At 42.8% G+C, this 25,959-nt stretch overlaps 1 protein-coding gene across 2 annotated transcripts; it reads right to left on the minus strand.

Annotated features, from left to right (window-relative positions):
* Window positions 1–66: 66 nt before the first annotated feature.
* On the minus strand, window positions 67–25,156 carry LOC132781959 (HUWE1-associated protein modifying stress responses 1). 2 transcript variants are annotated; one of them, XM_060786550.2, is made up of 4 exons: window positions 24,730–25,156; window positions 21,554–21,634; window positions 9,720–10,007; window positions 67–3,358 (listed from the first exon to the last, which is right to left on the minus strand). In XM_060786550.2, the coding sequence occupies exons 1-4, from the start codon at window positions 25,016–25,018 to the stop codon at window positions 3,114–3,116; spliced, it is 903 nt and encodes a 300-aa protein (XP_060642533.2). In that variant the 5' UTR covers window positions 25,019–25,156; the 3' UTR covers window positions 67–3,113. The 2 variants fall into 2 exon arrangements, with proteins under 2 accessions (XP_060642533.2, XP_060642534.2); XM_060786551.2 differs by having other exon boundaries at window positions 9,732–10,007; window positions 24,730–25,155.
* Window positions 25,157–25,959: the final 803 nt, after the last annotated feature.

Below are 25,959 nucleotides of genomic sequence, written 5' to 3' on the forward strand. Positions count from 1 at the left end.
GATGCCACAAAAGCTAGAACAAAGCGGGGAGGGGAGGAATTATGAATTAAAACAAGCCCACAAGCATTTGGTTGTATTTGATTTGATTTTATTGGGGATTTAAAAAGGTATCTATTTCTCCAGCAGGGTAAGTCACATTTGAGGATTTGCGGGAGTTCAGTTCCAGACAAAGGGAGGGGAAGGGGATCAGCTTTGCATTACTTCACTATAGCTCAAGTGTTTTTTATTTTTAATATTTTAAATTGAATTTTTAGTAATCTGCAAGCCAAGCTCAGCTTCAATGCAGGATACACTATTATGTAAAAATCTGCCCCACATTCATGTTAAGTTTGGTTTACATTGGAGAAGGGAGGGGAAAGAGATAAGACAAAGGATCACCAGAAGGCATTTCGTTCAATCGAGTCAGATTCAGAGAAAAGAAAATAGCAGAACGGCAGACTTATTCGGCCCCAAACCAAACCCCAAGCACTAAACTGAGAACGGGTTCCTCCACAAGTCAAAACCGATGTGACCTAAAGAGGAAATATCCCATGTCCAAGCTTTTATTGACATTTGTGTCTGAGCTGGATTTTGGCAGGAGGCTGGTCATTTCGGCAGCATGTTTTATCCGGTGGTTTAAGGGGAGGGGGCAGTAAAAATGTACCTTGTTGCAAGCTCAGAAGCAAACCATGAGCAGAGACCAAAGCCTGTTTCGTATTTCTCTTTACAAACAGAAACAAAAAAAAATTAATGGCACAAAAAATGATATAAAAACACTCGGCCAAAACTTTTGTTCAGAAGAGACAAGACTAAAAAGAAAAAAAAGCAATGCTTCCAAAGCCATGAATGAACACAGGAAGTATTACATTTCTATTTGGGAGGTTCTGAAGGAGGAGGACTCCAACATGACAAGATCTACTTTGCCAGGAACTTTATCTCATCCCATTGTCTAGTGTGAATTATGGCAGAATAAACCGATCACTGATTGGGAAGAAATAAGCGCCCCCCCCCCCCCCCCGTCTTTATTGAAAAACTCACCTGCTACTCACATTCTGTACACCTAGGAAGCTCCTCAAAGGAAAAGCAGAAGGAAGAATAGGAAACTATCTGTCCCTTCCAGTCCGACCACTATCAAAAACATGAGCTACTTTGCCTTTCATTTGGTTTCCATTCAATGAAGACCTTTTCTTTCTGACTTCCAGATTCCCTTCTGCCTTATTCTTTTGACAGAAGGAGTTACTTTCTTGGGGGCAACCCATGGCCTTAAAACCACTGCGGCACACAGCAAACTTCAGTGCAAATCCAGAGAGATTCAAAAGTCTATGACCCAAGAACTACAAATGTCTCCTGGTGGACAACCGGCTGGCCCTATCCTTCTGAAAATGTGCCAGGAATGTGAGGTGTTACTTGTTTCTCACAAACAGCTAGACCTGCCCCAGAGCTGTTCTGGCACTCCCCCAAAAGCAAGACTTTAAAAAGCTATGTGAAGCCAATGGAGGGGAGAAACAAGGTGCTTTTCGCAATGTGTGTTTTTGGCCTCAAAAGATGGAGGATTATCCCTACGCTCCAAGTCCAATGACAAGGACCACTTAAGGTTGACTATCCATTTGCAGGGCAGCAAACTCAAAACAGCATTCGTACAGCTCCTCTTCCAGTCTCTCTCTGTGTCCCTAATGCCCCTATCTCTTCTGTGCTCTCCCTGTTCCTCAAAAAGTGGAGGGTTCAAAGTCAAGGCCTATTTACCTTGGATGCACATTTACACCTTCTTATTGAGCCGATGTCTGCCTCCGAAAGAATAAAGGGAGATTTCCCAAACCAGCTTGGCCAGAGGCAGCCGGCAAAGGCCAAGGGGACTATGTCTTTTCTTCCTCCTCCTGGCTAAGCCTTTGGGACATCTTCTACCAAAGCAACCCCATGTGTGCTGTTCCTTTCGTGGGACTGCAAAATGCCCCCAAACGCAAAAGAAAGCAGCGCTGCACAAGCCTCGGGTGGCTGTTTATGAAAGCAGCTCAAAAACAATAGAAGAAACAATGCCCAACGTTCTTCTCTGCTTCCACCCACCCTTTCTCCTATCCACTGATTCCGCGCAAGTGAATTCCTTGTCCTAAAAAGAAACATACAATACATATCTGTCGTACCTAAGCCCACGTTCTACTGCTACAGAACTACTATGGGTCACCAAAGCTTTTCTCAATCTTTCCTTCTCTTTCTGGCGTTTGTGAGGAGTTCAGACATTTGCTAGCAAGAGAAGACTCAAATGGTGATAAAGACGTATCAACCAAAAAGTAACTTGCAATTTAAAATGCTGGGGGGGGGGGGGGAACCGGTGCCGCAACTTCAAAGTGACCGCGCGCAAAACAAACCCAATACTAAACTTCTGGCCTAGTTTAGTATCTGATCCACAGCCATCTTTTACACACAGCTGCTGCAAATTGCGGAAGAAGCAACTGGCCAGAACTTAGTATATAACTCACACACTTACTATGTAAGAAATCATGTGCCTGGTAGAGCTTTTTAGGAAATATATATATACATATACACACACATATATATGCATATTATAACTTACATATAATATGCATATCTATCTATATAATATGCATATATATATATATATATTCATTTTTTTAAAAAAAGAAAGCCCACAGGTTCTGTCACGCCAAGTCATGTTTTTGACACTGTTGCCAAAAGGGCCATACCGCTGAAGCAAATACTTAAACACAGCAAGAAATAAAGGACAAAAAAGCATGTCTATTACCAAATAAATGTCTGATATTTCCTTTTTTCCCTTTGAGAGTAACAAGTAAGGTCACTTTTCGCCTCGGAACAGGTGCCCGTTCTGCCTGCGATGGGCTTCTCCAGCCACGACACAATGCTGGACGTCCTCTGCTAAAGAATCTAATTTGATGAAGTCGAAGTCAGAAGACTCTAGTCAGTAGGCAAGCTTTCCTTTATGGCAAGTATTGATTTCTTTCTCTATTTCTTTCTTTTTCTATGACTTGGGAGGAGAGAGCCTCAGGTTGTGATGCTTTCCCAGCAGGCTGCTGAGGGTCCGGTGGCTTTCAAGCAGCATGGCGGAGGGGTCGGGGGAGGAAGAGGAGGGCCAAGGAGGGGGCACAGAAAGGGTCCGCCGCTTAGATCATCCGGTTGCGTTTATGGGTTGGAGAGTCCGTAATGCCGTCGCCGCACTGGGCTGAGGTACGCTTTCGAGTTCCACCATTGTCCAAGTGGAGTGCCATTTCTTCAGATATGAAAGTGTTCAAGTCAACGTCATGGAGTCCGTTTCTCCTCCTGCTCCCATTGGAGCCACTGCTCACGTGAGTGGGAGAGCCTGGGGTGCTGGAGCGCACGCTGATGCTGGCCATCGCACCACTGAGACCTACAGGGAGAGAGGGAGGAGAAGGAGAAGCAAACATTAGGAGGGCAGCAACATTTGAGTTTCAGAACCCATTCCTCAGGGCCCTTTCACAAAACACAACTATAGACTAGGACAATCCCACCTGAACTGCCATGGCTCCATGATATGAAATCCTGGAATTTACAATTTAGGGGGACGCATTTAGGCACTCTAGTGTCTCACCAAACTACAAGTCTCTGAATTCCCCTAGGATGCAGTCAAGGCAGCCAAAGTGGAATCATAGCATTATAATGATGTTGTGTGAAAAGGGAATCAGATAATAAGCAAGCTTCCTAGAGGCATTAAGGGCCAGAAACTTTTCATTTTGGGAAAATGATATTGGAACTCAACCACATCCTGCACAAGGTTATAATCCTCATCAAGGAATTAAATAAGTGGATGATTTAGTTAGCGGTGTATGTGTCTGCCTGTCTTCCTTTCTCTCGTTATATCACCTGTCTTGATAAAACTGATACTTCTCAGGGACACGCTTCCTTTTCTGAGCACAGGGCAAGCCTGACCCCTCTCTGTTTTGTTCTTCTCCTGTGAGCATAGAGACAGACAAGATGTCTGCTGTGAGTGAGTTAAATAACTAGGCCCTGTTTACTTTCCTATTAAGTTACATAATTCTTTAAAGAAAGTGTTTAATAACTTTGAAAGCTTGATTCTGCTCCTGAATTGTTTAGGCTGAATTGCTCTACTGCTGGCACTAGCAGCTCCTGATCTGCTGCTAATGCTACTTTATCTTTTTTTTAACATTTTCGCCTTTTTGGAAACCACCCACTGTCACCCTCACGCCAGAACACAGAAGTGAAGAGAAAACACGGAGCTAAAGAAGTGCCCCCCTCTCCCCCAAGGTAGGTCAGGACAACCATTAATGCCAAGCAGCCACTGCCTGGGTGGACTTGGCTTCCGTCAGCATCTGATAGACAACATCCTCTCCAGATTTCTGCTTTCCCATTTCAGAGCCTCATACAGGAAACGCTGGGAAAAAAGCCAAACTCTGGGTTGCCTTGGTGACCCTCAATGTTGTGCAAAGTGTTGAGGAACTTTAAAGTATTTTAGCCGCTTGCTTAATCCTTTTGGGTTGTTCTAGTTACACAAACCGGATCCTTTAAGAAAGGACCCATACTGTCTTGTGCTGTATGAGGCCAAAACTGATGTAGATGTTTGAGTTCCCTAGACTTCAGCTTCTGGTCTAGACCAGAAAAAAACAAGCCATTTGTAAAACCCATTGCATGCCCATCAATGATTTGCAGCCAGAACACTCCCCAAGACTGCAGCAAATTCCTATGATAGATAAAGAATTGACTTTTTCTGATCATGTGCTATTGCAAAAAGAAAGGCAACCCACTGGGTACATCTTCAACAAGAACACTGATGACTGGCAAGGAAAACAACCACAAACTGGCTGGCACAACGCAAAGAAAGGGACCGGGACCATCCTCTTCGCTGCTGGCTGAGCAAAGCAAAGGACATGACCGAAAGGAGCTGCCTTAGGAAGCATTTGGCACAAACAGCTTGCATAACCTGCTCCACTATGTTATTTCCTGCCAGAACAGTAGCAAAGTGGATGCCTTCCCAGCCGATGACAGCTCAAGCCCCATAGTCCAGATGACCCTCAACATACCAATCTAACAGTTCACCAACAGAGTGGCTCCACGCTCAGCTTTGTCAATAGTCAGATTCAGCTCAGGTGTCACCTATCTGGGAGCCATTCTTTTTGTTACCCTTCTCCAAAGCTGTCCTGAAATCAGGGAATGATTTCTGCACAGAATGGGTTTGGCTGAGCTCTCCCAAGAAATCCAACCTGACTCATAGGTCCAAAAACACTGGGATGAAATTGTGTCATGCCAGCATGCACTGTAGGGCTCGGAAATCCCTGCTCCATTAAATAGCTGAATTGTCCTGTCTAACAGCTGCCACAATGGTACTGAATGGGTGCCAATGGTAGCTGGCCTGCAAGATCCCTGCAAGCCAGCAATGAAGAAACGAGATACAGGCAGGACCAAACACAAAGACATGCGCTGGACCGGAATCCAAAAGCATAGCAGAAGGAGAGAAGAAACCTGAGTCACTGGTAGAAATGTAGTCAGAGACACTTGATGGAGAGCTGCCCACAGAAGCTCCTGCAGTAATTCATTTACTTAGAAATACCTGAGATGCTCTATTTGGGTCACCTATTTATGGCAGGTCTGGAAAATAAAGGGGACACATCTGGAAAGGCAGAACCTCAGGAAAATTAATTGAAACAGAGACATTTTTGTCAAACTTTAAGTATACACTATTCTCTACCTTATTACAAATATTCCAATTAAATATTGGTTTCACGTAACACTCTGGATTTCTTTTAATCTTTTATTTAAATCAAGATTTCATTTTTTCCAGTTCAACTTTTCCCAGAAAAAGCATGTCAATGTCTAATACATAGATGACCAATGGCTGATAACGAAAAAAGACCATAGTATGGCAAACATTTCAATATAGCAGGAAGTGTTGCTGTTCAAAGAGGACAGAATTGCAACGGGACATGGCAATATCCAAAGCAGCTGTTCAAATTTAGTGTTTACTATATAAGCAAACATATCTTAAGGCCTGCGTTTCACAGTATTTTTTACTATGTAAGATCCTCCAGAGATGTTGTAATGTTTTTAATTAAATAAGGCCAAATGGCATAAGAGTAATCTACTTGGCATAAATAATAACTACCCTACCAATCTGCTACAGTGTTTAGATAGTTACATAGATAGACAGACAGACAGATATCCAGACTCAATGTTCTGAAAGAACTCCAAGAAATAAAACCTGGCACCATGCAACTCAACACCTCCCAAATTATGCATAAACCTCAAAAGGATCCAGATCCATGCCTTAAGTGGTTCTTCGCCACCATTGGTTAATGAGCACAGTTTTATTGAGTCTTAGTTGTTGTTTTATATGCCTATTTGTTTTACTCTATTTCATTTTATACTGTGTTTTATTTTATGTTCTGTTTTAGGCATGTTGTGCCAGGTGTAAGCCGCCTTGAATACCTTCAGGGAGATGATGGCAGTATACAAGAATAAAGTTATTATTGTTATTACTATTATTGTTTTTCATATGGGTGTCAAAGTCAATAGGCTATTCCTCCATTTGGCAGAGAGTTTTCACTACAGATATACAGATTGAAAGCAATGTTCCTCCATTCATTCAGACAGTCTTGGCCTTTTCAGTTCTGTCAGCTCCAGCTGCCCCAAGACCTTTTAGACTCATATTAAAAATCCAACTGCATCACTAATGAGCAAGACAAACCTGCAAAACCTGAAGCCAAACTCCTTCTGAGTCATATCCCTACATGTGTGTGTATGTGTGTGTGTGTGTGTATAGCACCCAGTAATAATAATAAAACTTTATTTCTATACCGCCCCTATCTCCCAAAAGGGACTCAGGGTAGTGTACAAAAAAAGAGCAGCAAAAATCCAATGCCTGAGAAACATAACGTAATAAAGCGCTTCAGGTAATAAACAATCAAATATACAACATCGGAATATACTTATAAAACAACTCAATAGCAAGTGAGAAATACAAAGTAAAATAATTGCGACACATTTCTCTAATGACTAATAATGGTCAGAGGTAATTAATACATTTTAAACAAATCATACAGTTAACAACAGGCCATCCGGACGCAGGTATGTCTCCATGAGCTGAGTCAAAATTTAAATAAAGTAGTAATCCAGTACTAGACTGGCAGTGCTGAACCTTGCTTCGGAAATCCTGAGGAAAATAAAACATTATGGTTTCTTCTCTGCTGGAGGTTAAGATCCGCCCCTGTGCCTTTCCATTATTTCAGAAGAAACGCATACCTAACACGCAACCAAGAGTAGGGCAGCATTTGCTCAAGAGCCCTCGTTTGTTTGTGAGGGGCATTTCTTCCAGCTCTCCCATTTCGGTATGGGACCAGAAGGGCACTCTGCCATTCTAAGCACCCAGAGAAGCCTTAACTTTGCAATTCCTAAGAATTCCTTCCATTCTTATCAGACCTCAAGAAGACTGGAGAGGAAGGCACAAGAGGACGTTCTGCCAGGGATACACTGCTCCTTATCGTGCACAACTAGATCTGTGAGACCCAGCAAGAGTTTGACCTAACAAATAAATTGGAACATAAGTGAGGATTTCAGGTCCATTAATTCCCCAGGGATTGAACTTAATTGAACAATTAGACTTAGTCCACAAAGCAGAGCATATCTGCGTGTGCCTTCAAGTCTCACATGGACTTACAATCACCCCAATAATTTCTTAGGGGTTTTTAAAGACAAGAAATACTTAAGAAGTGAATTTTGCCAGCTCCTTGCTCTTGAAATATATTTTACAGCAATTGCCCTGCTTAGCTTCCAAGATCAAAATGGGTTTTGGTGCCTTTAAGATATTGAAGCCATAGAGCCAGAGGGCAAACCAAATAAAAAGAGAAGCAGTGCCTATCTGAGATGCTCTTCTCACTTCTTCCTTGGCCTGAAGAGTTTGAAACCAAGAATGCATCTCATGGGGGGAAACTCCATTAACACAGAAAACAAGCACCCAGTGCCGGATTTAGGACAAATGAGGCCCTGTTCTAGTTAAGTTACAAGACCCCTTACTTGGGTCCTAAAGGAGGTAGGTCTGGTAGGACTACATAGCCTGCTTTGTGGCACACTCCCATAGACTATCAACTCTATCATTATGTCTGGAATTGCTCCAAAACAGAACACCTTCAAATTTAGAATTTGGCAGAAAGATGGGCCTTAGCCCCCCTAAACAGAATGGTAAATCCAGCACTGCAGGAACCATTAAGCAGTCCATTCTACTTCTAGAGGGTTTGGGTGCCAATGCTATCGTGAGGATCCAGCTTATGCCAAGTCCAAGCCATGCAAGATAAAACCTATTTTTTTTCTGAAAAGGGACCTAATTATTACACCAACAACAGTTTGGCAATGTCTATTCCTGAACTGCACAGCTCTAAGTGCAAACCTGTCCTACACAAACTATTCTATTAATAACTATTTATATTATTGAATATGAAGGATTTCTACTCTTCTGTTTCAGTGGGCACAGCCAGCAACACTTAGCTATTTTCGCTATCGTTCTGCATTGGAACAAATAAAAAGCGGTATTTTAAGGGAAGCAGCTTTCCCATTCAACAATGAAATCCAAGATGCCCCTAGAACAGGGGTCCTCAAACTAAGGCCCATGGGCCGGATACGGCCCTCCAAGGTCATTTCCCCTTGCTCAGGGTCAACCTAAGTCTGAAACAACTTGAAAGCACACAACAACAACAACAACAACAACAACAACCCTATCTCATGAGCCAGAAGCAGGCCCACACTTCCCACTGAAATACTAATAAGTTTATATTTGTTAAAATTGTTCTTCATTTTAATTATTGCATTGTTTTAAGTGTTTTTTGCACTACAAATAAGATATGTGCAGTGTGCGTAGGAATTCATTCATGCTTTTTTCAAATTATAATCCGGCCCTCCAACAGTTTGAGGGACGGTGACCTGGCCCTCTGTTTAAAAAGTTTGAGGATCCCTGCCTTAGAACATGGCATAAGCGTTTAATTCTTCCCGGCCAATGCCAGATCCCAAATGCATGGCTAAGGAACCAAGCACTCCATCAGCAAACAGGGCGCGGATAACAGCTGCACTTGTAAACCACCCAGAGTCCCTCTGGGGAAACAGGGCGGGATGCAAATAAAGTTATTATTTTTATTATTATTCAATGCGACCCAAGTCAGTGGATGCTGCATCCCCAAGACGCTGAAGCTTTCGGCTTACAAATTACATCCAAACTAAATCCCGAAACTATCTTTGTGGGAAGGCTGTGTGAAAGTCTAAGAATAACTGAAAGGCAGTCTTCATACCCATCCAAATTTGCAACCCACTAAGCATGCCAACTTCTTATACAAATGCACTGTTCTTCTGGGATGGCTTTGGGAAGGTCTTAAGGCCCAGAAAGAAAGATAAAATCAGGGCAAGAGAGATGCATTTTTCCCTCAGAAAAAAAAAGAAAATGGATAGTGGTGAATTTCTTCTAGAATCCTGAGTAACTTGCCTAAGACACAATGTGAGTATCTTTCTTGCCTCAGAAGCATTTTTAAAAAGCTTGTAACTAGAAGATTTTTACATAAGAGGAAATACAGCATCAGAAATACAGTCATAACAGCTCATGCTAAAATGAAAACCAGTTCATCTCAAAGGTGTTTCTATATTTTTGCCCCTTGAACTGCCTCTAATTTTGTATCCCACATTAGCCTCTTAGTGGCCCCAACATGCCATCCCTACAGTGGGCGTTTTGAGCCTTTCCCCAGCTCCCATCCCTGCCATACCAGCAACATTACCATGGAGGGCTATGGCTTCTCGGAAGGGCTGCAAGTCCGTCTCGACCGAGGGGCTTGTTTCTGTGGAAGCCGCCCGGCTAGGGGATACTACAGTCAGTCTTGGGGGAGCTCTAGAGTTCCGTGGAGGAGGAGCCTTCCCGCACAGGAAGCTGATTAAGTCTTCTCGGCGGATCGTTCTTCTGCGCTTCTTGACCCACGCCAAGACATCTTTGTTGCGACGCTGGTAGCCGATGTGTATTCCCACATCAAAACTCCGCTGGTGGGCATCCACGCTTTCTGGAAGGAGAGAAAGGACACTGTTAAAGGGGACCTCTCCAAAAGGGATGCATTCATCCATCGGCTTTAAAAAGGCACAAAGGGATTCCACTAGAACAGGATCACAATTTGAAGCCTGCAACTGGTGTGGCCAGATAGAATCATAGAGTTGGAAGAAACTGCATGGGCCATCTAGGCCAACCCCCCCCCCCCTTGCAAGGGAGGAAAAGCACAATCGAAGTACCCCTGACAAATGGCCACCCAGTCTCTGCTTCAAAGCCTCCAAAGAAGGAACTTCCACCAAAGCAGAGAATTCCAGCTTTGAACAGCTCTCACACTTCGGAAGTTCTTCCTAATGTTCAGGTGGAATCTTCTTCCCTATCATTTGAACCCAAGGCTCCACTGAGTCCTAGTCTCCGCGGCAGCAGAAAACAAACCTGCTCCCTCTTCCTTACAACAGCCTTCAAAATATTTAAACCTGGCAATTATATGTAGGGACAACAATTGCAATTTGAGAGGTGTTTGCACCATTCTCCCACTTTTCAGAGAGAACTGTGACCCCCACCAATGACACATCTGAACCAAACTGGGCACATGGAACCCCAATGACCAGCAGAAAATACTGTGGAGGTTCGAGGGGTATAGACCCAAGATGATGAGAGTTGCAGGAGGCACATCCAGAGACCACTGTGAACCCCACTGAAAATGGATCTGGACCAAACTTGACACACAAACACATCATGGTCAACTTTAAGTACTGAAAGGATGGGGTGGGTTTGACTCAGAATATTGGGAGATATAATTTACTCGCATCTTTTACGTTTTCTAATGGGTTAATTCTTAAAATCCAAAAACTAACAATGAATAATTATTATGTTTATCCTTACAAAATCCTTAACCAGGGTATCACTGGGTACCTAAGCTAGGTGTTAATAGCTGAAGCAAGACAAAATGGATCCAACTCCACTGGCACCAGATATCAATATGCAGTGCAAGATCAAGGCCAAACTGCTGATATGAAGAATTTGTTTCTAAAAGGTACCAAATCCAAATAAAATTGAAAAATGAGTTATGGGTGGCAGCATCTTGTTGGCTAGAATATAATGTATAAAACCAAAACTATCAAAAAGTATCCACTTGCTTCAGTACAGGGCTTGTAAAATTGCATTTTATAGCAAGAGAATGCATATCCTCAGCACTTTTTTCTTCCCAATATCTGTAAAATTTGTTCAGATGGATTTGGTACCCTATGGAAACAATTTTACAGCAATCGGGCATGTATCTTCTCAAAGAACTCTAGAAGAGCAAATCTCAAAATGCCAGACCCAGACAAATTCCTATGTAAGAAATAGACAATGGTACCCAATGGGCACATATTGAGTGCAGAAAATAAATACTGCTGGTTCCTCACATGAGATGGATAGAGCATCACTACTCTAGAATAGCTGCCCACTTTTTCCATGGTCTGAACACAAAAACCACCTTTCTACATGCAAGCATCCTCTGGAAGCATCAGTTGGATCCAACTGATGAGAAAGTCTAGGCCAGGGGTCCTCAAACTTTTTAAACAGAGGGCCAGGTCACAGTCCCTCAAACTGTTGGAGGGCCGGATTATAATTTGAAAAAAAAAACATGAATGAATTCCTATGCACAGTGCACATATCTTATTTGTAGTGCAAAACCCACTTAAAAACAATACAATAATTAAAATGAAGAACAATTTTAACAAATATATATTAGCATTTCTATGGGAAATGTGGGCGTGCTTTTGGCTGATGAGATAGGATTGTTGTTGTGTGCTTTCAAGTCGTTACAGACTTAGGTTGACCCTGAGTGAGGGCCGGGAAAATGACCTTGGAGGGCCGCATCTGGCCCCCGGGCCTTAGTTTGAGGACCCCTGGTCTAGGCAGTATCAACAGGCTACTAAAACATGATCATGCGAATGTTTACACCAGTGGTTCTCAACCTGTGGGTCCCCAGGTGTTTTGGTCTACAATTCCCAGGAATCCCAGCTAGTTTACCAGCTGTGAGTATTTCTGGGAGTTGAAGACCAAAACATCTGAGGACCCACAGGTTGACAACCACTGGTTTACACAGAGCATACAAGATTGTGGAGTTAGTGGCACTCATTTCTACAGCTGACCTTGAAATATAACGCATCTCTGGACTGGTATAACAAAAATTAAATCACTGAATCATGATTTGTGCCAGCATGAGCTGTTTCTTCCCTGAAGTCGTCGTCTTCTGTTTATTTATACCCCGCTTTTTCTCTCCACGGTAGACTCAAAGTGACTTGCCAATATAGTCCTATCGCAGACTCTAAAATGGCTTACAGAAACAAACTCTCCCTGCAAAGTATGCCCTGAAATGACAAGAGGCAACCTAAGGTGACTCCTGCAAATTCAAACAGTAATTTATAGGGATGAAGTAATTCCCATTCACTCCAGCAGATATCTGGAAACGAGAGGCAACAACTTAAGAGCATATCACCAGCTAGTTGCTGTACATTTGTTTCCTATATGTTGTCAGTAGCTGCCTTAAGGAAAGGCTGGATATGAACACTTCAAATGACAAAGTCAGCAGTCAAAGGAGCTCTCTCTCTGCAGTTCTAGCAAAGCTGCTGCAGGAAGATCACAGGTGAGGTGAAATCCCTGCTTTAGAAGTGTCACACCAGCAGAAGGGATGAATGATGAGGAAGGACAGGTGAGCAGCAAACAGGTATAATCTGCCAGTCACCTGCATGCTTTTGAGGAAGGAAAAAGGACGATCTGCCACCAGTAAATGCCACATTGTGCCTTTGAGCACAAAGCCACAATAGGATCTTGACCACACACCACTTCCAAGGACAATCCTGCAAGATCTCTTTGCAAGGCAACCAATGAGATGAATGGGACGTTTCTGTATCTTTATGAATAGATACTCAAAAACTCAGAAAAATTCAGATAAAAGTGAGTTCCTTCAACCTTTCCCTGGAACAATAGAGGAAAATGAACTGGAATGATATACATTTTAAGGCAAAATATTCCTATATTATTCCCTCAAAATCATTCCTAAAAGCTATATAACAGGAAGACTTAAAATTACACAGCATTGGGTCACTGCATTTCCTGGCCTTGTTTTCCTTTCTTTGGTTATTCTTATGGGTGCCAGTGTCTGATGTCTGCTTGTTGCTACATAAGACTAGAAGAGACAAAACAGATTCATTTGTTTTGTTAATACTGATTTTTTTCCCTTTTTTCGTCTGCCACTTATTAAATTAGCAAAAACAATGAGCAAAAATGTTTGTTAAATATCAAGACACTGTCGCCCCATTGATAACAAAGAAAAGAAATCTTTCAAAAAGTACATTCTGTTTGTAATTACTGAGTAAACATTAGTTTTAAGATTGTTAACATTGTATTTATAATGTTACATTGCTAACATTTCAACCTGGACACATTTAAAGCTCCTGAAGCAACAAAGTGATTTTCAACCTAGGGACTAAAATAACATTCTTCCTCCAAATTTTCGAAAACTTTTGACTGTCTTCCTGGAAGATAAAGGATATAGGTTTCTACCTTTTATAGTCCTCGCAGATTTTCTGTGCATAACAAGGGACATTTGCAGAATGATGGGGGAAAGGAGAGCAAGGGCAAGCAAGGACTAGACCATAAAGGTTACAAAGGATGTGTTGGGGCAAAACTGCACACAAAGAGGAAGATACAGGAAGGAAAAGGCATTGGCAAGAGGCTGAAAAGACAGAAGCCAATGACATCATTTACAGAGCCATGTCACATGATCAGAACAGCAGGCAGAATTGGGGAGGGGGGAGACAAAGAGAAGAGGCTCTGAGGGAAGAAGATTGTGGAAGTGAAATATGGTCAGGGAAGGGAAAGGAAAACAAATCACACTATTTTCGTAATGCAACAATAGACACAATATAATGTGGCAATACATTGAATACAGAGAAGGGAAGGAGAGAAAGAGGAAGTCTGATGATTTTTGCTGGGGGGGGGGGGGTCTCTGACACATTGACAATGATGGAGCAACCAGGCAGAAACCTTAGAGGGGCAGCTGGAGATGGGGGATTGGCTGCGAGACACAGTTCCTAGGGAACAGGGAGCGCTAAGGGCCAAGAGCATTGGTGGTTCATAATACTGAGTGAGCATGAAAAAGACGCTCAGGGTTTTGGGACTCTGGTTCCCATGATTGCCAATGAAGACGGTGACTATAGTCCAATGGTTCTCAACCTTTCTCTGGCCAGGGACCACTTTTGACTAGGCACCACTCTCCAACAATAGTACCAAAAGGATTACAAATCAGTTTTTGGTCAACTTTAGATTTGGTTTGGGTATTTCGAGTGATGATTCAGAAAACTGCATTGGATAGACACATCAGCTCTAGTTTGACACAGAACATATGCCATCCAGTACTTGCCATCTGCTCGCCCACAGAAAACCATATTTAATGATCTAGAGCTGATGTGGTCTATCCAATGCAATTTTCTGAAACAGCACCCTAAATAACCCCAGACACAAGCCTAAAAACGAAGACACCAACTCCCCCCACCCCCCACTCTGCTCAGGGGGAGGGAGAAGGAGAAGCAGCAGTCAGGAGGCATATTGTCGCGCCTTTCGTTAGTAGTCAGCCTCTCCCCTTCTGACATCCCAGTTGCCTCAGCAGTGTAAGACCGTTTCGCGAGACCAGTCACTCTTATTGCAGTGGTGTAAGTAATGGTGAAGCTGTGGATCATATTTTAGTTCTTGGGGACCACTGATGGTTCACAGACCACAGGATGGGAACCACTGCTATAGTCCAACACAGTAAGAGCCTGGAGGAAAAGGAACCAAGGCTGCGAAGCTGCAATGTGGGGAGTGCATATCGGTTGGCAGACAACTCTCTATGACTTCTCCAACCAAGGCATTAACACTCTACTGATATCTATTTCAATGTATTAAATATGTGCCTACTATCCAGCAACTGCCTGGAAAAAACGACAGAATAATCCCTCTGCCTATACGCCAGTGCCGTCAGCTTCATGTTCTAGTTATTTTGGCTAGACGTGTTATTGAGTGGCTTTTAAGCAAGACGAGCTACTCTTGAGGCAGGACAGAAGTTGCCAAAGCCAGCTAACAAAATGAAGTTCTTCTGACTCACGCATCCTATACGGCTGAGTGCGCAACCGTCCCTGGATGCCACCCACACTGCAACCTCAGCATCTGACATGAGGAAAAGCAACAACCTCTGAGGGCCGCGTGACACACGACACTCCACACCCCCAATGGCAAGGAAACTATCCAAAGAGTCCTGCGCCACTTCAAGATGATGGAAAACAAGCCCTTTAGAGGCCCGGTTAGAGTATTTCAGCACAAGAGCATTCTCCCCTCCATTGAGAACAAGCACAATACCTATTTTCATGAGCATATCCCCACCAACTTGACTTGACTGCCACCAACCCTTTTTATCAGAATTCCCCACAAAGCTTTCCTATTCTGCATCATTCTTATCAGGTGGCAATTGGATTCTACCAGTTTAATCACTACAGTCGTATGACTTCGGTGTTGCCCTTTACTGGGGTACATGCCACCTCTTCCTGGAAAATCTTTAACTCACATATTTAGCTCATGGACGTCTGTGAGAAACTGACATTGTATTACGAAACCACCCTCTCTTATAGACACACACTTTGCTGTTTCAGCTGGCACCAGGATGGTGCCAAGTGCTATGACTCACAATGAAAAACATCGCGGTTAATATGGGTTACTGGATCAGCCTCCTCTGGCGCAATTAGAACTTTTTACTGGAGCTCACTGGCAGTGCAGCCCCAGCTCAAGAAAGCAAGCCCCAAGAAACTCCAGACACTTAAGCAACTACTGGCTATTTTCTATATTAAAAATCAGGGAAGTTATACACACTGGTTCAATACTCAGAGTGAAGAGTTTTCTGGCCTGTGTCCCACTCTATCAATCTTTCTGTTGTTCCTCTGACATACAGGCCCAATACTTTTCCACACATAAAGTGGACATAATGGTACTAACTCTTCCCCACCACCTCCACCCCACCCCCCCCAAAAAAAAAAACAGAAGGGAAAGAATTCCTTGTCTGGTACCACTGTAATATTACCAATGTGCCTATATGGAGAAGAAAACCAGCAATTAAAGTCAGACATAAGTAGGAAGTGAGTAAGGGAGATCATTGTAAGATCAATTACTTCTCTTTTAACTTTTCACCTGTGAAACGGCATATGAAGTCAAAATATAAAGAGTCTTTGACATTTCAAACAAGAAAGATCCATTCATTAATTTGTTAATCTTGTACAGGAATTAGACATGTGTTTTTTTGTATATCTATCATTCTGTCAATTAATATTTTGTTCACCAAGCTGCTTGCACAAAGATGGAACTGGCTAAGGAGTGATGAGTTATTCCCTCGCATTTTTTTCTTTCTTTTGTACACTCAGCACAAGGGCATCGAACATTTCAGCTCACCAGATGTTGATGCACTGTAACTTGCATCCCTCTTGCTAATCAAATCAAATCATTTATTTCAGTCATTGACCAGCACAGGAAATAGTCACATTTTTATACAAACTTGGTATGTTTGGTACATTAAAAATATAAATATAACTACTGAAGCACAATATGAGTGAGGGAGCAGAAGGGAAGGGGAAGCAGGGTAAAAACATACAGTGCCCAGATCCATCACCAAATTTTAGATTTAGAGAAGAAGATTACTGGACACACAGTTAACTTTTGGGACTAGTCATTCCCTGATGGATTTTGTATGCTGCTGCACAGAACTTTGCAACATTGTAGGTTGACTGGTTCAATATCTATCGAAATACAGTTACATACCACCATACTATTGCATGTTCTGTATATAAAGAATTAACTATTTACTTAGTTAAATAATGTTTCTACCCGAAAAGAAAAGAGTTGTGGGGGCAGAGCCTAAAAATGATAGTGAAGCTTGATGGGATTTTTTCCCTTATTTTATTTATTTATTTATTTCTTGCATTTATTAACCGCCGCTCTCAGCCCTAGGGCGACTCGTGGCGGTGTACAATACAAAAAAGACACTTTACAAAGCAATCAGGACAACAAACTAACATCACTAATACACAACATTTAAATTACACTAAAAATCCGCTGCGTCATATTATGGAATCATAATCAATCTCGTAGTCGTAAATTCATTCCGGTTGTCATTTCCAGTAACATAGCACTCAGTTGAAAGCCTGCTCGAAGAGCCACGTCTTCAGGCCCTTACGAAAGGCCATGAGGGAGGGCGCCTGTCTGATGTCAGCAGGGAGGGAGTTCCACAGCCGGGGGGCCACCACCGAGAAGGCCCTCTCTCTCGTCTCCGCCAGACGTGCCTGTGAGGCAGGCGGGATCGAGAGAAGGGCCTCCCCAGATGATCTCAAGGTCCTCGTGGGCTCGTAGGCCGAGATGCGGTCCGTAAGGTATTTTGGGCCGGAACCGTTTAGGGCTTTGTAGGATAACACCAGCACCTTAAATTGGGCCCGGTAGCAAATCGGCAGCAAGCATTTCTGGCCCTTACATTATAGTGTGTGTGTAGTTAAAATAGAGCGATTATTGCTATTCTAAGTGTTCTGGTGGTACTCATGTTAGAAAGTCAAATACAAAAGGATCAGGCTATTGATACGCATTATGTACAGAGAGATATACACTTTCTGTAGACAAGAGCTAGATATCATATGAATGTTGACAGTGCATGCTATTGAGACCCAGATCAGACAAGGATTGATAGAAGTTTGTCCAAAATTAACAGGTCTAATTTTTGGTACATTCAGCCTTTCATTCCATCCATGTTGATTAATATATATTTAAATTTCTTTATAAAGTATATTTACATATATGCAAAATACTAAACTAAATTTCAATTGACTCTATCAGTATCTGAGCTGAAATATCTGAATATATTGCCTGTGTGTCAGACTAGACAAGACTCACCAGAACTGTTATAATAATGATAAAAGGTTCCTAAGCTCACTTTTGCTGAGCATGAAACATAAATCATTTCATTTCACCGGTACAGCCAAAACATAGGCTCTTCACTTTAGAATGGCCTAAGCTGTTGTAGCTGTGATCCCCATTCAGAAATCATAAAAGCATACAAGGAGACTTACATTTCCTAAGGATAATTCCCTGAAAAATCATCATCTCAAAACAGCTAGAACCCACCTAACCTCAGCTCCAACTTCAGCGTTGCTTACAAATACATGGATGACTTTGCTGGCTCTAGACTGTATTGACATTCACTCATCAACTTCATGAATTTATTCATTTATTTCCTTTAGAAATGGAAGATTTTCCAGGCCACCGTTCATTGCCCTGCTCCACATCCCGCCCATCCAATTCCAATGCATTGTCCTGCTCAGCAAGGCCCCTGGGGCTCCCCCAATCGGTTCGCTGCAAGCCGGCCTCATGTTTTCCATCCAGAGGCACAAAGCTGCAGCCACTACGGACTTCTGTGAATCAGCCTTCCCTTCCTCCAAGACAAGCCAGCAAAATGGCAGCAGCGCCAACGAGGAAAACAGCCCTGACGAATACAATCGGCTGAGCTGGCAAACACCTCCTGCAATGACTAAGGGCTTGCTGTTTTCAACCCTACATTCCATTCCAGCTACTACACACACAAGAATAATCTCGGCTGCATAGCTACACCTAGCGCTCTACACAAAGTTACGCATGAGATGGGAGGAAATGCTTCCCCTACAAACTCATTAAACATGAAAGGAAGCTGTGGCCTTCAAATGGTCTGAACTACAATTCCCATGAGTCAGCAATGCTGGCAAGGGGTGCTGGGGAACTGTGAGCCAAGAGCATCTAGAAGGCCATTGCTAAATACTCTGCTCTAACAGAGTTTGATCTGTGGAAGAAACCCCACTTTCCTCTGAAATTCAGTCTATAGCACCTTGTATTTCCTAATAGTCACCAATCCAAGTGTTAACCAGGGCTGACCCTGCCTATCTTCCAAGATCATATGGGATACTTTTGTCTTTTAAGATTTTTCTGACAGAAGTGGAATGCTATCTGAATGTCTCAAGCAGTTTTGGGGAGCATGAACCAGGACTTGCAAAGACCGCTGTTCTATTTTGGAAGTGTATACATTCCAGGTAATTTATAAGATGATGTCAAGAAAATATCTATTTCCTGTTGTCATAGAAAGGGAAGGAAAACTATCTCATGGCATCTACAAGACTAACCTAATTTACCTCACAACCTCTGAGGATGCTTGCCATAGATGCAGGTGAAACGTCAGGAAAAATGCCTCTAGAACATGGCCATATAGCCCAAAAAAACCTACAATAACCCAGTGATTCCAGCCATGAAAGCCTTCAACAATACATTAACCTAATTTATTTCAGCATAAAACTTCATGGGCTCATTTCCTCAGGAGCATGAAGGTTGCTGAAGCTCATGAGGTCCTGTCTTGAAATAGTCTTAAAACACCAAAGATCTCCCTGTCTGTCATGAAACAAACAGACACAGCTTTCTCATTGGACAAAAAAATCATGAGGTACTTCTGTCCCTCTTCTTCTATGTGCAAGGCAAGTCCATCACAAATGGATCCACTGAAGCCTAGCAACCCAATACCAAGACAAGTTCTAATAAGCCTTATTTACTCCAACGTTTCCAGTAGGTTCTATTATTCCAACAGCTAGAAATAACTAAGTGCCTTGTCATCTACAATGTAGATACCAACCAGTTTGTAGTTCACTGTGTGTTAGGAAGACCAACATTCGTTTAGAAGTCAATATAAATAGCACTGTGCGAGTCTTGGCGTCCCATTGCAGTGTGGACACAGAGCAAGCACCAAGCTCTAAAGGCCACTTTGCTCTCTAGGAAACCAAAGCAACTTGTTTCCCTCTGAAGTCCAAGCTGGACCCCATTCTAGGGAGTTAATGTCTCCAATTTTTAGGCAACCTGGAATACCCTGCTTTTAGCACATATATCAAAGAAAAATCCACCTCTAAGTTACTCTCTTGTAAGACTGAACTCTCAAGGACATCGGTCAACAGTTTTTATGCTTCTTGGAAGAATGGATGTCCCAAGACAAAGGTAAGGTCCAAGTACCACTTTAACTGAGCAACATCCCAACCTCAAAATATTCAGGAATCTGCAAAAACTGCACACTTTTACATTCCTTAGATGAGCAACAGAAGGATTAACCTTAAGGGTCGGAAATACAATCAGGAAACACAAAACCAAAATGTCACTTAAAGACGGAGGCATGAATATCAAGTATATTATAAAACGAAAAGCATTCCAATGAGATTTGAAGGAATAAAGGAAGGAAATAGGGAGTATCTGGGACTGCATAATATCCCTCTATTCTAGCCTTCCATGTACTCCAACACACCCACCTTTACAGTAGACCCAACAAATCAATGGGATTTACCTGCATTGAGCCAGCATTCAACAACTGATTCCATGAATCTACCCTAGTGAAGACCAACAATTGGGATTCAGGCCATGGCTTTCTATAATAAGTCATCTTAAGTGTTTCAACATCACTGACCCTAAATAATACTTGAGCTGGGGAGGAGTTGCTAGACTACCAGTAATGGAGGCCAAAGACAACTGAGCTTAAGGAGGGCTAATGCTAAAGGCTGCGACTATAAGTGACAACTGAGCACTCAAGTAGTTCTACTGATTCAATCTCCATGAAGATGTTTGACTTTGCATTACAGTGCTCCATAGGGGACTCTTCAAAAGGAGAAACTAAATTGCTGCTACCATTCTAATGCCACTGAATGTCTGCAATGGATCCCCACTATCAGGGAAGAAGTTTCCAGAGGAAAAAGTGAACACCAATAAGAAGCCAATCCCTGGCAGACTTGGAAGGCGTAATTACCAGTCCCCTCCATGAGACGGCCTGTACAGCACTACTTTATTTACAAACTATAATGTGAACCAGTTAACGGCTAACCAATTAAGTTTTCTCAAGAAAAATCCACAAAATTCCCGGGGCCCTCACTCAGATGACTTGAAGGCCTGGACTTTGCCTGCTCCAACTTCCATCACCTTTTGCTTCTGAGTTTAATATGGTATACAGCAACTGCATGCAATATCAACACAAAATAGGGAGGAAGCAGAACTGTCTAACCACTTTGATTCTGGTTATTTTAAAAAGACCCAGAAATACATTGATTAGGAAAACATAAGTAGCTGGCATTTATCAAATACGTAAAAACCACAGATACCACAACCAAAGGCTGCCCATTGCAATGTGCAACTACAAACACAGTAAATAATACTCAAGACAGACATGCACATGGAAGAGAACATGCCCGAAGGCCCGCTATTTGCCTTATTCCTTAACAGAATTTACATTTGGGAAGAGAATCAGAGAACGGGTTGAAAGAGACCACAAGGACGTCCAGTCTAACCCCATTTTGCCAGACAGGAACAAAGAGGGATGAAGTTGGCCTGCCAACCTGCATTCTCCAACCCCTGTTGCACCTTTGCAGCCTTCTTTTGACCTTTCTTATCTCTTTAAAGTCCCCTCAAAGTCTTCCATGGCACTCTGCCTCTTTCCTCCCACCCCAAATTCCAGCTCACCTTTGTAGAGGTTGGTGACAGCGGTGGCCGCATTTTGGAAAGGAACCCAAAGCGAGAGGCCTGGCTGCTGGCAAACACGGTCTGTGGGAAGGGGGGGGGGGGTTAAAAGAAGGGAGTGGAAGAAACGAAGGAAAAGTGGAGAGAGAAATAAAACACATGAACACATGGTTTTCAGGCCTGCTTTTGCTAATGACTGTTTACTCAACCAACTTATTCCCCCAAACTCTGGCATTCTAGGAGTTTTGGATATCAGCTCCCAGAATCCCTGATCACTGTCCAAGGCAACTGAGGCTTCTGGGAATTGAAGTCCAAAAAATATGACAACCTTTGTATGTTATGTCTGCTTTTGTTCGTCAAGTTAGCTTCTAGTTCAATGCTTCCCAAACCCTATTCTTCCAGGTGGTTTGGACTTCAGTTCCCAGAATCTCTGACCATGGGCCAAAGCTGCTGGGAGCTGAAGTCCCAAAAGATATACATTAAAACTCTTTTGTCTTTCACGTTTGCCTTTGCATTTCACAGTTTCCCTCAGAGCCTTCCCTTCCTCTGTCAAATAAAGGCCCTTGGTCTTCCGGGTGTTTTGGACTTCAGCTCCCAGAATCCCCACCCATTGGCCAAGGCTGCTGAGGCTTCTGGGAGTTGAAGTTCCCCTAAAAAAAACACTTCTCAGTTGGAATCAATGCAAATCTAGTCTCTCTCCCCCAGCCATATTGAGCTTCGCCATTTTGTTCAACCGCCAGCCGGGAGAGAAGAGGGAAGGGGAGGAAATGGGATGTTTTACTACCGAAGGAAGGAAGAGGGGCACAAAGCCACCACTGACTCATTGAAGTCTCAGAGGGAGGAAAAAGGGGAAATGACAGCCTAGTGGAAGCTCCCATGTGCCTCACTGAATGAAGGGGAGCTCATAAACAGTCCTGTGTTGTGGGGGGGGGGGGGGAGATGGAGGAGGAGAGGGAGACGCCATTTAATACGCATCTAAAACATCCACTTTTAGAAATACTCAAATACAGAGATATACCCACACACAGACTTAACCCCCCCTCCTTTTCACTGCCTTTCTCCCCCTCCATTTTGTGCGTGGAAGGGCCCGACAGGGAAGGACAGGGAAGGGCTGAATGCACAGGGAGGAATCCAGACTAACAAAAAGGGGGGGGGGGTCAACAAGAGAATATATCAGAGGGCATAAAGGAACCTCAGCCTCCCCCCCCCCCCCGCCCCACACATTTAACAAAATAAACAGTCCCGTCCTCCTGCCATTTGTATTGTTGGGAAGAGAAGGAAGCAGCTTCCGCACGCCATTTTGTGTGATCAGTCGGTAGGCGGAGGCCGCTTACCCCTCACAGGCCCCACATTCCTTTCAGGAAAGGAAAGTTGGAGAGGGAAAGAGAACTCCCCCCCCCCAAAAAAAAATACATATATACACACACACAGAGAAGAAGTATACATGCATGTTATGTGTGTATATGTATATATGAAGACCGAGAGGATATATGTACAGTATGTGTATATTTGTATAAACACACAAATACACACACTCTCTCTCTCTATATATATAATGGTTTCCACATTACATATACCTGTCCATATATGTATAGAGGATATTGAGTATGTTGCTGTGTCTTTTTATATATAATGACTTATGTATATACACATGTACACACATGTATATATGTATGCCTATATATTTACACATCTTTTGCGATGTAAGTTTCTACATACATGTCTTTAGCATGTTTCTATAAATACACACATATATGAATAGATAGATCATGTGTGTATACAGAAATAAGTTGAATACGTATAAATATACACACAGATACATACATATATGTTAAAATCTACATATATGCCATCATATACATATAAATACATGACAACATACTCAATCCATACTCTCTCTTGATACATATGTGTGTATGTATATAAAGAGAGGATGTATGTGTGTATGTGTACTGAACTCATATGTAAAAGGCAAAGATATATAGATATAGATAGCAATATAAGTGTGCATATATATTTATATATACACCTACATATATAAACCATTACATACATGTATGGAAATATCTGTGCATATATACACACACATAAACATACTGAATTCTCAGGTATGTAAAACATGCACATACTCTATATAAAACACATGCAAATACATAACACACACTTACGGATATGTATTAATGTATGAATGTACATATATATATATATATATATTATATATATCTACATGCTTAGATATAAATATGAATAGTTTTACACACTCACACATATATATATACCAGGCATGAGCAAACTTTGGCCCTCCTGGTGTTTTGGACTTCAACTTGCACAATTCCTAACAGCCTACCGGCTGTGTGTGTGTGTGTATGTATGTACATACACACATATATACATACACACACACATATCATTGTATACATACATGGATATGCATAAACACACACATACACACTCATATGGATATACATGCCTACAAGCATAGTTATATATACATTTGTATAATATTCACACATTTTTACAGATACATGGATATTGTATATATAGACACACACACTATGCCTAGAAGCAAATATATATATATATATATACACACACACATACACACTGTGTGATATATATATATATACACACACACACATATATATATATGTCACACATGCATACAAACACCGTTATATATATACATGGATATGTATATATAGACCAGGCATAGGCGAACTTTGGCCCTCCAGGTGTTATGGACTTCTACTCCCACCGACTATTAGAAATCATAGAAGTTGAAGTCCAAAACACTGGAGGACCAAAGCTTGCCCATGTCTTTTTATTATATATATTTATATATATATATATATATATATATATGAATTTATGTATATAATTATATCCATATATGGATATGTATATAGAGACCCATATACACTCTTACTGAAAAAACAGGCCTAAAATATGTTTCCAGGCCTGTGGAGGGCGACACGCGTGTCTGCGGACGTCTGTAAGTGCATACACATGTGTGGCGAGGAAGCCAGAAGGGGAGAAGCCCCGCCCTATTCCTCCTTGGCGGGGGGGGCGGCCGAAACGTCACTTCCCCTCCCCCCTAGCGGGCTGGGGGCCCCTTCCGGCGTTCCCTGCCCTCCCGGCGGCCATCTTGGGCCCCTCCCTGAGGCGGCGGGCTGACTGACCCTTGTAGAGCTGGGCCACGGCGGTGGCGGAGTTCTGGAAGAGGTGCCAGAGCTTCTGCTGCTTGCGGTGTTCGGGCTGTGGGGCGGCGGCAGCGGCGCTGGCGGCGGCCTCGTCGTCGTCCTCCTCCTCGTCGTCCTCGTCGCCCTGCAGGCCCGGCGGGAGGGCGCCCTCGTCGTCGCGCTCGGCCTCGGCCAGGCACTGCCGCTCCCACTTGCTAAACCAGTGCTCGGGCCCGTGCAGCTCCTGGATCTCCGCCTCGGCCTCCTCCTTGCCCGCCTTGTCCTCCATGGCGCGGACGGGGCCTACCTCCGCGCCGCCATGGACGGGCGCGCGCGGCCTACCTTCCCTCCTTCCTTCCTCTTCCTTCGCCTGCCTCGCACCACACTGAGGCGGAGACACACACACACCAAAAAAAAAAAAAACCTCTCAACCGAACAGATCGCTCCTCTCCTCGCCCCTCCCCTTTCCCAGTCCTCAACCGCCACTCAGGAGCCGCCTTTTGGACGCCCCCGCACTCTCATTGGACGCCCGGCGCGCCCATCAATGTCACAAAGGAGGCCGGGACAGCACGTCTTGGCCCCGCCTCTTTTTCCCTAATTCTCACCCGCCACTCAGGAGCCGCCTTTTGGAAGCCCCCGCGCGCCTATTGGACACCTGGCGCGCCCATCAATGTCACAAAGGAGGCGGGAACAAAACGCCTCCATTTTTTTCCTCCCTCAAAAAAGCAAGGTTGGTTACGCTTTCCGTCAAAGATGTTCTGCGCAGGCGCCGAGTGGAAAGGGGCGAAGGAGGTGGAGTGTGTCAGTCTCCAGCTATGAGTGGCTTGTAGCCAGCCGCGCATGCGCAGTTGGCTATGTTACACCCTTGTTTCTCCTAATGTTCTGTCCTCTTTTCGTTTTCTCAATACATTTCTCAATATAGAGGGCGGGAAAGAAATTAAGTTTATTATTATTATTATTCGGCCCAGAAAGGAAGGGAAGGTGGGGAAATGTTGCTTTGTCGCCCATAACCTTAAATATATTATAATTTTATATTATTAATCTATAAGTAGTAATAATAATGTAATAATTATAATATTTAACAATAATATTATTGCTGTTAATAATAAGATTATTGTTAAATACTATAATTATTAAATTATTATTACTTATTATATTATATTAATAATAATATAAAATTATTGGATGTTGAATTCAGGGAAGACATGTAACCTTAAATATATTATTATT

This window comes from Anolis sagrei, chromosome X, assembly GCF_037176765.1.
Source record: "Anolis sagrei isolate rAnoSag1 chromosome X, rAnoSag1.mat, whole genome shotgun sequence".
NCBI classification, from domain to species: Eukaryota; Metazoa; Chordata; class Lepidosauria; order Squamata; family Dactyloidae; genus Anolis; species Anolis sagrei.

Bases quoted from the DNA above. Each gene is read 5' to 3' on its own strand.
- LOC132781959 (XM_060786550.2), bottom strand. From the start codon at position 25,018: ATGGAGGACAAGGCGGGCAAGGAGGAGGCCGAGGCGGAGATCCAGGAG. The intron at 10,008-21,553 runs GTGAGCTGGAAT...CTCTCCTTCCAG, and splicing joins TGTCACCAACCTCTACAAAG to AAAGCGTGGATGCCCACCAG. The intron at 3,359-9,719 runs GTATGGCAGGGA...CTCTCCCTGTAG, and splicing joins CCTCCATGGTAATGTTGCTG to GTCTCAGTGGTGCGATGGCC.